Here is a 14,329-nt window from a genome sequence, read left to right as displayed (position 1 = left end):
TGTTTTTCTCTCCATTCTCAGATTGTCATCCCTTAGATCATGACCTTTCTGTTTGTCACTGTGACAGACACAGTACTGTATATAACTATTTGCTTGGAACAAAAAAAAGCATTCAGGTTGAGAAGTTAAGGTTAGCAGTAGGGAAGAACATAGTAATTTAGTTGACTGAAACCATTATATTTAGTACTTTAATTGTAAGTTTGTCTGTCTAGTGTTGAGAAAGGCAAACATTTGGTCTCAATTACACAACACAACAGGATTTTATGTGGTTTTCTGTGTATAGAGCGTATGTGGGCTCCCCACATTGAAAGAACCTCAGTGTTTAGGTGGGATTGAAATTGCCAGCCAATACAGTATTTTTACTCTGAACGTCATTTGGCTTTGAATGGAAGACATTAGCCAAGTATTAGCTAAGACGAGTGGTTCTGATATACACACATTTCCGGGGGGATGTACACTTTTGGGAATCCAAGGGCGTAAATACTGTAGCAAAGCCATATGAGATGACTACTATGGGGTCAACTGACCTAAGGGGAAATAAGAATAGTATCCTTGTCGCATAAAATGTAAAGGTTTATTCTACTATCATAAACTATACTGTGATACAGTAGGCAGCAATGTAAAGTACTGTTCCTTCTATAAAATATACCACTCTTTGAAATCATGACAGCATTACAAAACAATTTAAAACATTTTTTCATTTAGCTTTTCTCCAACTGGCAAAACTGTCAGCAGCCCCCTCCCAGGTCTCAAACATGCTGCCCCCTACCTCCATGGATACTCGTCACTTTCTCTGGAGAGCATTAACCCTTTGACTGCCAATGGAATTTGTCAAAATAGGTGTGGAAAATTGCCAAGAAAACATTTTTATTCATCATAATGTGATGTTTACCTTATATAGGAAACATAAATCTTTTTTTTTTACATATTTTTTAAAATTTGAATTTATATAACACCGTCATTTTTAGCAGATAATGGGGCAGATGTATTAAGCCTGGTGAAGAGATAAACTGGAGATAAATTGGAAGGAGATAACGCACCAGCCAATCAGATCCCAACTGTCATATTTCAAACACAGCTGATTGGCTGGTGCGTTAACTCTTCCAAGTTATCTCCACTTTATCTCCAGTTTATCTCTTCTCCAGGCTTAATACATCTGCCCCATTGTGAGCATCTCTTACAGAGATGTTGGCGCTCAAAGGGTTAAACAAATAAAGCGGTTGATAAAGCGGATTGCACACTGCCTTGGATCAACTTTGCCGTTCTCAGCTTTAAACGAAAACAAATGGCAATGTGGGATAAGCGCAAGGAATCTGCACTGAATAAGCGTTATATGTATTTGTAAACCTTTTGTTTTATTAACTTTTGCTGGGTTAGTTTCATGTGCTCCAAAGTGTTTTTAGGAAAGTAAAAGGCAGGCATGCAGCATGATTATATATCATGTCATGTTTTGGCAAGCTCAACTCTGGAAGCTTAACAACTGGAGATAAGAATAAAGATTAACTGTTCTAGATCTGAAGTTTATGAACTCTCATTGAAGACAATGTTAGGAACATTGTACAGTATGTCACAAATAATACTCTGACATCTCACTACACATTACCCCACTATCTCACTTTTGGATCATGTGTACTTCTCCCAGTGCACCCAAACACCATGACATACTCTGCAAATCACAGGCGTTGTAATAAATATGAACTGATCACCATTCATTTTGGCAAGTCCCAGCCGGTGAGCTGTGTGTAGTTTTATCCTTCACAAGAGGAGGGATTGGGAAAGCCCTTTCTCATTCTCCCCACCCCTCTGTAAAAGGAGGAGATGGAGTCCGATGCCTGAAAACTTGTAAAAGATGTGTACTCTGTGTAGAGGACATAAGGGTAGAAGTCTCATTTAGAACATGGGTTTCTGATTAAAAAAGTCTGGAGTAGCATTATAGGGAGAAAGAACATTTTTGTCTGCAGACTTTCCTCTCCCCTCACCAGCTCTCTATGGAAGGAGAAGACATGGGGAATTCAAAGTCAGGCAAGAAAAGTTCTGCCAGTAGAACAATTAAAATAGCCCTAGGTATCTTCATTTGCATCACAGGGGTCCTCGCTCTTCTGCTCTTACTGGGTAAGTAACTTTATAATACTCTGCATATTTAATATGATTTTAACTGCATTGAGAACATAGAACGGTAAGAATTGTTATCAGATAAAGACAACGTCAGAATCATACATTATTTATTTATTTATTTACAGGTTCTTATATAGCGCAGCATATTCCATTATTTATTTATTTACAGGTTCTTTTATAGCGCAGCACATTTCTTATATAGCGCTTTACAATAGGAAACAGCGATGAAACAAACTGGGTAGTGACAAACCGACATAGAGGTACGAGGGCCCTGCTCGCAAGCTTACAAGCATGGCATTAATACATAAAAAAGCCATAAAATAAAGCAGCAACTCATGAACATAAAATGATAGATACAAGGCACATCAGTGACCTGTTGCATGCATGGATTGGATACATAAGTTTATATGGTTTCTGTCAGTTGCAACCAACTTAAATGACCCATCAAGCAGTAAAGTGCTGGCAGCATCTGTTACGGTATGACAGGGAAGGAAAGAATTGCTGAGGATTGGACAGAGCTCCATGTGGAGTGATGCAAAGTGTAGCAGGCATGTAGTGAGAGGCACTGCAACCTTATGCAGCTTGTATTATAATTATAACCTACTGTATATACCGTACGGTGTTTGTTAACAAGATAGACTAATGGTGTGTACACACTTTTACAATGTGCATGAGATTTTGACTATAAGATTTTGACTATATAGTCAAAATCTCATCTGGATCGCATGCAGATCGCACAGGTTTTAACCCTTGCGATCCCGATGCGATCCCGATGCGCGCTCCCGTATGGCAGCCAGAAAGTCTTGGCTGCATAGACTATATAGTGCAAATCTGCACTATATAGTCTAAAGGCCCATACAGACACTACGATGATGCCTTAATGGTGATGAACGACCCCATTATAAATCACCTCCTGAACAACTCAGAACGACTTTGTTCAGGGTCGTTTAGGAGGTGAATCTTTTAACATCGTCTACTGTTTATGCTGTGAATGACGGACGACTACCAAAGATGCGCGTACCCGTGGGTCGTTAAAGACCATAGCCATCGTCAATGCATGCAGGTCAATTTGGCTATGGTCGTTAACATTGTTTGTTTTTTCAATAGAAAAAGGACCTGCATCGTTTGTGGTCGTTTGTCATCCGTCGTGCACCAGCGATCACTGCAATGCTGAGGTCGTTCATTTTCACTTCAAGGGTGAAAATGAACGATGGTAGTTAAGATGTGACACATCGTAGTGTCTGTATGGGCCTTAAATTGTATGCAGATAGTCTAAATTGTTATATAGTCTACATTGTACAAGTGTGTACACACCATAAGACAACCATTGTTTGAATGATAATGCCAACATTCGGCCCCATGTGCGGCTACAGCCAGAATGTACTGTATCTTTAACTGCAAACTGCGCTAACAAGCTGACAATTGGAATTCACGTTAACAGCTTAATGCTTTTAAAACTTTTTTATAGTGAGATATATTGGGGCAGATGTATTAAACCTGGTGAAGAGATAAAGTGGAGATAAAGTGGAAGGTGATTATGTACCAGCCAATCAGCTATGTTGGAAAAATTTGGAGTTGATTAGCTGGTGCATTATCACCTTCCACTTTATCTCTTCACCAGGCTTAGTACATCTACCCCACTGTTTTAAATACATGTTTTGATACAAGTTGGTTACATTTCACATATAAAGAATGATCTATAACTTGTCATAATAACTAGTTCCAATAGTATGTTTGTCCCTACTTGTATGGATCACTGATGGGTAACGTGTATGGATCAATGGTGTAATGGGTATGTGACTGGTGCAAAGTATTCCTATATGCTGGCCAAACATGATATAAGACACATGCAGATGATGCAGTACTCTTGGGGGCAGAAGGGACATACTTGCTGTACGGGCAGTACTGGGCTTAGGTGTGCTAGGAATGAAAGTTAGATGACATTACCATGATGTAGATATGGCTGAACTCAGGCTACAATGATATCTGCTGTTTATAATGGTATACCGTCATTAGGTCGACAGCACTAAGGATGAAATGCATTGGGTTGACCACTGAAGGTTGACATGAGCCAAGGTCGACAGATCATTAGGTCGACACAAGTATTATGTCAACATTTGCTAGGTCAACGGTCAAAATGTCGACATGGGGTTTTTCACTCTTTTTTGAGCCATAATGTGCCGACAGGCAGGATTTCATGCCCTACCATCCACTAAAGCATGGATGGAGAATAAAATGGTACCCAAAGCATGGCGAGCGCAGCAGTGCACCGATTTGGTGTCCATGTCGACATGCGGGTTAAAAAAAAAAGGTGAAAAACCACATGTCGACCTTTTGACTGTCGACCTTGCCCATGTCGACCTAATGCTTGTGTCCACCTAACGACCTATCGTCTATTCCAGGTGTCGACCTTGGCTCATGTCGACCTTCAGTGGTAGACACAATGCATGTCAACCTTATTGCTGTCTTCCTAACAAAGGTATACCATTATAAACAGCATATACCATACACTGTAACATATACAGTATTTAAATATTAAATTATGTTAATATTTATCTACCTCGTTTTAGAAATCTTATCTCATGTACTTGCAAAGCAACATTATTGTATTTATGATATTTTCACACATCCTCCTCAATTTCAGGATAAAATAAACAAATAAACAAACAAACCACTCCAAGTAAAGGTGCCCATACACTGTACAATTATTGTGTACAATATCGCATCTCATCACATCTCGGTTTTGCGATGATATGAGATGAGGTCTAGTACAATAAGTATGTGCTGCACATATTGCCTGGTCTACACCAAATGGTCAACTTTCAATAGCTCTACAGGGTAAAAACCATCATCATAAAAAAGCTTGACATGCAATAAGTCGACAGGTTCAAAACGTTGACATGAAAAATGTAGACACATGACAAGGTCGACATGAGTTTATTTTTTATTTTTTAATTAGCTTCATAAGAATATAATAGTGTGCTGAGTGTAGCGAGGCACCGAGCCCAAAACATGGCGAACGATGCTACGCCTTAAACTGACTGAAATTCTATGTCAACAGTTGTCGACATTGACACAAAAAACAACTCATGTCGACCTTTTCATGTGGCTACCTTTTTCATGTTGACATTTTGACCTGTCAACCTTTTCTACAGTATGTCGACCTTTGGATCATGTCAACCTTTTGACCCTTTCAAACTATTGCATGTAGATCTTTTGGGAATGACAAATTGACTATCTATTTAGACACTGTCTACATAATAATTCACACTCACAAGCAAATTATACATTAAATACATTCTTAGAATGAGCACATACCTCCGAGCATTCATGCTGGATGACTTGGGACTCAGAAGAGAGAACATGGTCGCATCAAAAGGGGCCACTTCTCCCATTTTTGTCACCATGGCCATTATTCTGGTTCACTCGCAAAGGCAAATTCCTTCTCAAATGGACAAAACCATGTGCACTGTAGGTGGGGCTACAAAACCATGTGCGGAGAGAATTAGATTTGGGTAAGGTATTTTGTTTCTGTGCAGGGAAAATACTGATTGCTTTATTTTTACACTGCAATATAGATATCACTTAGATTTGGGTGGGGATTTACTTCAAATTCTCTCTGCACATGTTACATCTGCCCCCCTGCATTGTACATGGTTCTGTCCATTTAAGAAGGAATTTGCCTTTGCGAGTGAACCAGAATAAGCGCCTTTGGGGGTTATTCTGATTTGTACGCAGCAGGGCTGGGTTCACACGGGGACCAATGTTTTTGTTCTGTGCATGCGCATTTATGCGCATGTGCATACGCAATGTGCATGCACCCATGGCGAACATTCTTTTTGCCGGGTGCATGCACCCAACATAGCAGACGGGGGGTGGAGAGGGATGTGGGGTGTCGGGCAGCCCCATCACCATATGGGAATGTCCAGTGTTTCATGGGCGTTCCTATGAGAATGTTGGGTTTTCTCATGGTAATTTGATTTATTTATTAACAGTTTCTATATATTCAGCATATCCCATTGCGCTTTACAAAGGAGGCCGCGACGCAAGTGCGGGGGGCCGGCAGCTGACATCACCGGATGTCAGCTGCCCGCCCATTTCCGTCACAGCTTGCACGCATATGTAAGTGACTTCAAAGTGCACCTTCCACATCTTTCGATGGTCGACGACCATTGAAAGATGTGGGTGTTCCCCGCAGCATGCGAATGGATGTTTATTTTAAACATCCATTCGCAGCCTGTGCGTGGGAACACACGCTGCGAGGGGGGGCGGGCGGCCCGGCATTCGCCGGACGGGGTTTGTTAAACTCGCAAGGCTGAAAATTCGCAAACTTGCGAATCAACCAGAATAAGGGCCTATATGTGATACTTCCACCATTTATCGTGTACATACCAACACTAACAATCCCAGACGGAATGTGCTTGGAAATGTGATTGAAATCTCAGAGGACAGCTCTCCCGATAAAAGCTATCTTTGTAATAGAAAGACTTCCGGGTTTAGGACCTGGAAGTTCTTCAGCGCATGTGAACTGTGACGTGGGTGCGACGGGAGGAGCTGAGAGGGATTCAATTGGAACCTTCTTAGGGGAAAGGGCTTCTATTGGGTAACACCACATAAAGATGGCATTACCCCTCGGTTCCACGCTCTGGAGCTTGGTTTATATGGAATTGCGCAAAAAAACTCAGTAATCAGGATTTTCAGAGTTTTGGACACATTTGTGGCTTTAGTACACCCTGTCCGTTATATCTATTGGGGCTATTCCTGACAGGTTCTTTTTCCCAGTAATACCTACCTAATTAACACTGATAAAGGAAAAACAAATTCTTAAATGACATACTGTGTTATACCTCAGAGAGTAGTAAAGGGGAAAGAGATAAAGTGCCAACCAACCAGCTCCATCATTTTTCAAACACAGCCTGTAACTTGGCAGTTAGAAGATTGGCTGGTACTTTATCTCTCTCCACTTTATCACTCTCCAAAGCTTAGTACATCTCCCCGCTAAATGCTGCCTTCTAGTATTGCCTACTCTTCCAGAACAGCCAGGAGGCTCCCAAAAATGGGTGGCGCTCCCAGCCACCTGGAAGAGTGGGCAAGTCTCCTGGGTTCAGCCCCAAGATGCCACCCAGATTTTGCGTAAAGATGGTTCTTGATGTAGGTGATGCGATTGGTGCTGAATCATGTAATCTTTGCCACGTCCCCTGCTGTACAATGGCTGTAATCTTATGGCTGTAATATATTGAGCCATACCCTACCCCCAATGCCGTATCACGCCCGCACCACCCCCTGCTGTGCCAAGCTGGCTGCCCTCTCTCAGAGTATAGCAAGGTCCCTAAAACATATGGAGATTTTCACGTGTAATCTCTTATTATACAGTATTTCTACAGTATGTTATATCATCTAGCACAGGGGTCCTCAAACTATTTTGCTCTGGGACCCGATTAGACAATAAAAATAATGACAGGACCCCAGAAAGTAACTGCAGAAGGTCATCACATGATATGTGTAGTCAGCAGACAGCACATACATGGCAGCATTGCGGAGGCACAGAGTGATGGTAGGAGTCTAAAATAACAGACAATTCAACAGATCTTTCAGGCTCCTTGAATCACTGACTGAGATTAGAAAAGTCATCAGCCTGATGGTCAGCAACATGGAGTCACGACCCCATGCTGAGAAGGCCGGGACCCACTTTGGGGTCAGGACCCACAGTTTGAGAACCGCTGATCTATAGTAAATCAATAGGTGTGCTGAGCTTATCTATGCAAAAGCTATGAATAAGCTGTAAATCAGCACAAAAGGTTTAGCCAACAAAGCATTATTGTTATTTACCATGTTAATAAGTGTTTAGAATAAATATCTAGATTTTATAGAGCTTATTTCATGTGGAACCAAATTCAGACTTTAAGCTGAGAAATCGCAGCAAAACTCCAGAACATGTTCATCTCTTCCCGAACAGTATTAGGCTGTAGATGTGGTAAGAAATCAGGTACATTGTGGTAAATCTACTGTACTGTATGTGCCTCTGATCTTGGGCCTTGTTTTGCATGCAGGAGTCTTTGATAAATGACCCTCATTGTGGCACTTTCTATGGCTGTCAAAATATTTTTTCAGTCTCCTGAGGCGTGACTGACCCTATCTGAAGTAATGTAGCAGATAATCGGGCTTTGTGACAGGAAGTGCTCTTCAGAAATCACATCAAACGCAACACATGACAAGAGCTTTATGCATGGCTCTGCAGAATCGGTGCCAGGCTGAAGTTCACACAGAAGACAAGAGAGCCACATTACCAGCCACAATTACATTACACTGCTTACATTCTAGTCTCCCCATCCACTGTTCGTTTTGTGTCATATTGTTACTGTGACCTCATCACTTTATCTTCTCATGACACTAATTACAGCATAACAAACACTATGTTTATATGTATTGGGTATAAGTGTGATCTCTTCCCCAGCTGGCTGTGGATACTATTTATTCTAATTTATCATTTTACTGCTGTTACAGTTATTTTATCAGGTGTGTTTCTTTCAGGGTTGCCTACCCTCTGGAAATCGGGTCAACCGCCCGGCCCCCCGGAAAGTTGGCAAGCCTGCCAGAATCCGGGCAAGATTTTTTCGCAGGAAGGCCTTGCGCATGTATACTATTGGTACAATTCAGTCTGCTCCATCTGTAAAATATGTGAAGCGTAATACATATGTACACAATATATAGAAATACAGAGTAAAATAAGGGCCTGATTCAGACCTGATTGCTGCTGTGAAAAATTGCGAAGGTCTGCGATCAGATAGCTGCCGCCCTGACAGGATGAAATCCGGCCCGTGCAAGTCTGCGAACCATTTGCTGTTCTGCAAATCAATTTGCAACTCGCTCACCATCTATTGATTTCCACAGTCTGTGCGAGTATGCGTACCTGTAACTCTGACTCTTCCACAAGTCTGCGGCAGACACGGACTGCGTACAAATGATTCGCTGTTTGGCATCTCGCATGTGCACTGGGACCCAGACAGTCTAGGCTCAGACTGTGGCGCAGTCATTCCATAATCAGTCAGCTTGCAAATTCGGACAACAGCGATCAGGTCTGAATAGCTTACTAAAGCTGCCCATACACGGTCCGTTTAACGGATCAGTTTGGGACTTATATAGTACACATCACATCGCATTGCATGCCTTGTGCATGCAGTGTGCATGCAATGCGATGCGATGTGATAAGCAGCTAGTACAAAAAGTAGAGAATTTAAAGAAGGATTTGTCAGTCGCACAGAGGTAAAGTTTATTATGTACGGGTGGACCCTCTTTGCATGATATCAACAATTAAATATTTGTGAATGCGAGGGTGTGCTACCACAGACACGGAGAGGACATATTTAAACGGACAGAGAAAGAGTGTCTTTTCTTGGTGCACCTGGAGAATAGTATTAGTAAAACAGTACTTTTATTAAGTTCATTTAAAATAGTTGCGAATATATATAAAAGGAACTAGACAAAACATAAGACAACATATAGTGATTAAAAAGGATAATAATCCTCACCTAGTGAGACCCCACTGCTCGCTATCCCTGCTATTGTTATAGAAAGTTTGGTGTGGCACACAGGATTTGGTTAGATTACCAAATCTTATAACATGGATTATGCAGGATTGTTACTGTTCAAATACAATGTATCAATTAACCCTGGGGCTCTCTTATGCATCCGCTGGTAAGCGCTTGAAAAACGGGTACAATACCGTTTCAGCGCTGCTCAGTGGCGGAACTCTGGGAGGCAGTGGAGGCTCCTGCCGCCGGGCACCAGGCCCTGGCAGGGGCACTTCCACTGAGAACTCCCGCGCCACCCCCACTACTTACCCGCTGCGGATCGGGTCTTTATTTCCGATCCGCAGCGCAGCTGTCACACAGTGACAGACAGCCGCCGGCACCATTGAACAGCGTTGAACTTCCGGCGGCTGTCTAATGGAATTTGGTGGTCCTGACTCCGGCTGTGCACTGCGGTGACAGGACAGCGCGCAGGCCGCAGGAAGGTAGTGAGCGGGAGGATGGGTACAAGGCAGTGGCATACAAACACATGCTGTGTTCGGCTGCCGCAGCCCTCTTATTTCAGTCATATCCTCAGGTAAAAATAAATCCCTGCTGCAGCGGCCCCGGGGGGGGGGGGGGGGCTGTGGGACAGTGTCAATTTTTTTTTTTATTGTGGATAAGATGTATTTGCCTATTTGGATTAAAAAAAAAATTGGGGGGTGTATTTTTTTATGAATGTGTTTTGTGTTAGAACAGTGCATTTTTTGGGGGGAATAATGTGTTTTTAATTTGTTGGAATAAAGTGATTGTTTTGTGCGGAATGTTTTTAGTGTGTATACTGTAATGTGGGGTTTTGTGTTGGAATAATGTAGGTTTTTTTGTATGGAATAATGTGTTTATTTCACGGGAATGTGTTTTTTCGTGGGGTATAATGTAGTATTTTTTCTGTGGTGGATAATGTTTTTCTTTGGTGGGTGTAAATGTGAATTTTTTTCTCTGTAGGGGATAATGGGGGCAATTTATTTGTGGCACATACCCACAGTTTGCCATCTATTTGAGCTATTCAATTGTTTCGGCAATCATTCGCCCATTAGCCGCTTACATCACATTTTTTTCTCGCAGCCTCCGGAGGTGCAAGAACAAATGTGAAACCGTAGTTTTGGCGCCCATGGCACCCAAATCATAACTGTGTGGGTGTGGTACAGGGGTCCGACAGTCGGGATCCCGACTGGCCGGACCCAAACAGCATGGTGAGAGCAACTAAGCCCCTTGCGGGCTCGCTGCGCTCCCCACGCTGCGGGCACGGTGGCTCGCTACGCAAGCCACATATTCTATTCTCCCTCTATGGGGGTCGTGGACCCCCACAAGGGAAAATAGCTGACGGCCGTCGGGAACCCAGCTGTCGGTGTTTTGACAGACGGGATCACGACGTCGGGTAAATGCCTGTCGGGATCCCGACTGTCGGGACCCCGTCCGGCATCCCTTTAGATATCCAGTCAAGATCTTTTGATTGAGTTGCATGGCTAGACCCAAAGCAATCAGCACATTACCTACTAATGCTGATCTGAGACAATTATTGATATACATCTATTTGTATAGATGCCCAGTAGTTGGCATGCACCACAATATAATTGAAAATGGGTGCAAAAACTATTAATATTAACTTCTAGGGCTCTTTATCAGAGCCAGACCCCAAAAAATGAAGATTCATATGAGCTTATCACTAAGCTCATAAGAAGTAATGTGATTGATCACATTGCAATTACATCACTTCCTCCTTTCCGCCCCCCCCCCCCCCCCCCCAGCTGTGCTGCTGCACATTCACCGATGGAGGCTGGGGGTAGGGGGCGCCACCATGATTTTTGCCTCCGGGCACCTGGTAGGAACTTACGCCACTGGCGCTGCTGCTGGCTTGCTGGAGCCAGTAGTTCCACGACCTGCATTCTAGCCGCAGAGCTAGGTCTGAGGTGTGCCTGTGTGCACTCCCTCGCTCATGCGGGTTTAGAGGAAGCTGAGGAAGCTTTTTTGCGAAAGCGTACGCTCGACTAACCACACACCTAGTGTGTCTAAAACCCCACTTTCCCCTCCCCACTTATAAACTGTATTTTGAATTGTTGTTGGCCGCATTAGGGGTTTCCGTTGGACACGGTCCCCAGCAAGCACATTGACACGGTCTCTGGCGCCAGAGCCGTATGTGTCCCTGCCTCTTCTAAACCCGCATGAGCGAGGGAGTGCACACAGGCACACCTCAGACCTAGCTCTGCGGCTAGAATGCAGGTCGTGGAACTACTGGCTCCAGCAAGCCAGCAGCAGCGATGAAACGGTACTGTACCCGTTTTTCAAGCGCTTACCAGCGGCTGCATAAGAGAGCCCCAGGGTTAATTGATACATTGTATTTGAACAGTAACAATCCTGCATAATCCATGTTATAAGATTTGGTAATCTAGCCAAATCCTGTGTGCCACACCAAACTTTCTATAACAATAGCAGGGATAGCGGGCAGTGGGGTCTCACTAGGGGCCTTATTTTGGTTCACTCTTTCTGACAAAATCCTTCTTAGATGGACAAAACCATGTGCACTGCAGGGGGGCAGATGTAACATGTGCAGATAGAATTAGATTTGGGTGAGTTATTTTGTTTCTGTGCAGGGTAAATACAGACTGCTTTATTTTTACACTGCAATATAGATCTCACTTTGAAGTAAAACCCCACCCAAATCTAACTCTCTCTGCACAAGTAACATCTGCCCCACCCGCAGTGCACATGGTTTTGTCCATCTAAGAAGGATTTTGTCAGAAAGAGTGAACCAAAATAAGGCCCTAGGTGAGGATTATTATCCTTTTTAATCACTATATGTTGTCTTATGTTTTGTCTAGTCCCTTTTATATATATTCGCAACTATTTTAAATAAACTTAATAAAAGTAATGTTTTACTAATACTATTCTCCAGGTGCACCAAGAAAAGACACTCTTTCTCTGTCCATTTAAATAGTACAAAAAGTATGTGCAGCACATACTTTTTGTACCGTACGATGAGATGCGCGGGAGCGCGCATCTCATAGTACAGAACGGACGGTCCGGGAACGGTCTATGGGCAGCTTTAGTTTAATTTTGACTCAGTACTTTAGTCCCTTAAAGTGGTTCATCTAACTCCCAAACTATTATCTGTAACAGATGGATGTAGTTCATCCTGGCACATGCAAAGGGCCAAGTCTGTCCATGCTTTGAGTCATGCAATGCATGCGTCTCCAATGTCTACGCATCACAGAGACGCATCACAGAATCAAATGCATGGTCGGAGACGTGCACACCAACCACAAAGTGTTATCACGCCTGTGACCAGCACCACACAACACAGTACAGTAAAGAAATGCAAAATGAACCAGGTAGCTGTAGTTTATTTTGTGTTTCTTCACTGTTAATTATTTATAACAGTTTCTTATATAGCGAACACATATTCCGCAGCGCTGTACAGAGAATATTTGAACATTCACATCAGTCACTGCCCCAGTGGAGCTTACAATCTATATTCCCTACCACATGTACACGCACACACATTCATTCTAGGGTTAATTTGTTGGGAACCAATGAACCTACCCGTATATTTTTGGATTGTGGGAGGAAACTGGCGTACCCAGAGTAAACCCACGCAAGTACGGGGAGAATATACAAACTACACACAGTTAGGGCCATGGTGGGGAACGAACCCATGACCTCAGTGCTGTGAGGCAGTAATGCTAACCATTGCACCATCCATAACACTTATTGCAGATTATGCTTCAGGTGTTGTGCGGGACCTAATGTCTCCCTAAATATATAAAAATCCAAAAATGGCATATACGTGTAAAATAAAATCACAATTTTAATAATTATGTTTTCTGGCCAAACATGTGGTGTCTGTCTGGTGATTATCATGCTGTCATGGGCCTATTTTTATGTAGGGGCCTGGAACTACAGTTCCATCTGCCCCATTAGTAATCTGTCCCTGGTGATATGGCTGCAGTTGTATGCATAGCTGTACCTGTGATCTATGGCTGTGGACTGTCACGTCCTCCCTGTAATCCAGTGGGATGTAGTGATAATAAAGCAGTACGCAGTCTACAGGCAGGGTTGCCAGCAGACTATCTCTCTCTCTGTGCTTCCAGTGTCTGGCAATCTGCATAGTGATCGATAACCCATCATTTGATATATGTTGATACAGGCTTGTTTAGAATTACGGAGTAATCAGTAAACCAGCTGTCCATAGATTCTGGAAATGTACCTCTTCCGCCCTTATGATATTATTTACGATTTTGCTATAGTTCTCTGGTTGAGTCTAAGGGGGTGATTCAGGTTGGATTGGAGATTTTTCAAATTTAGTCCAGAGACAGATGTTGCGGGTCTACGCATGCTTATAGGCTAAAATACGCATGTGTGGACCAGCTGTGCGAATGCCTTCGGCGAGTATCACACTCGCTGAGGCAGTCACACAGAGTGGGGTGGATAGGGGGCGGGAAGGGGTCTGTCCTTTGGGAACACTCACAAAAACAGTGGGTACCACCCAGAAAAACTCTGGGCGCCCCCATGAGAATGCAGGAATGTAGAAGCTTGCATGGGTTGGGTAGTTGACATCACATGACGTTAGTGCCCGCCCCAAATTCGGACATCTTCGAGGCAAGTAAAAGTCAGTCATTGACTGTTATTTGTGAACGGGTAAAAAATCA

The 14,329-nt window shown here is 43.1% G+C and overlaps 1 protein-coding gene across 1 annotated transcript in view; it reads left to right on the top strand.

Annotated features, from left to right (window-relative positions):
- The first annotated feature begins 1,742 nt into the window (after window positions 1-1,742).
- The window catches only part of PHEX (phosphate regulating endopeptidase X-linked), a 225,173-nt gene continuing 212,586 nt past the window's right edge, over window positions 1,743-14,329 (top strand). Inside the window, exon 1 of the mRNA XM_083172463.1 lies at window positions 1,743-2,112. Within this exon, the coding sequence (XP_083028589.1) occupies window positions 1,989-2,112 (124 nt within the window). The 5' untranslated portion in view covers window positions 1,743-1,988. The remainder of the gene's footprint in view (window positions 2,113-14,329) is intronic.

This window comes from Crinia signifera, chromosome 2, assembly GCF_055691185.1.
Source record: "Crinia signifera chromosome 2, ASM5569118v1, whole genome shotgun sequence".
Lineage (NCBI taxonomy): Eukaryota > Metazoa > Chordata > Amphibia > Anura > Myobatrachidae > Crinia > Crinia signifera.
The sequence above is the reverse complement of the archived record's forward strand: the minus strand, read 5'-3'. Positions and strand labels throughout refer to the sequence as shown.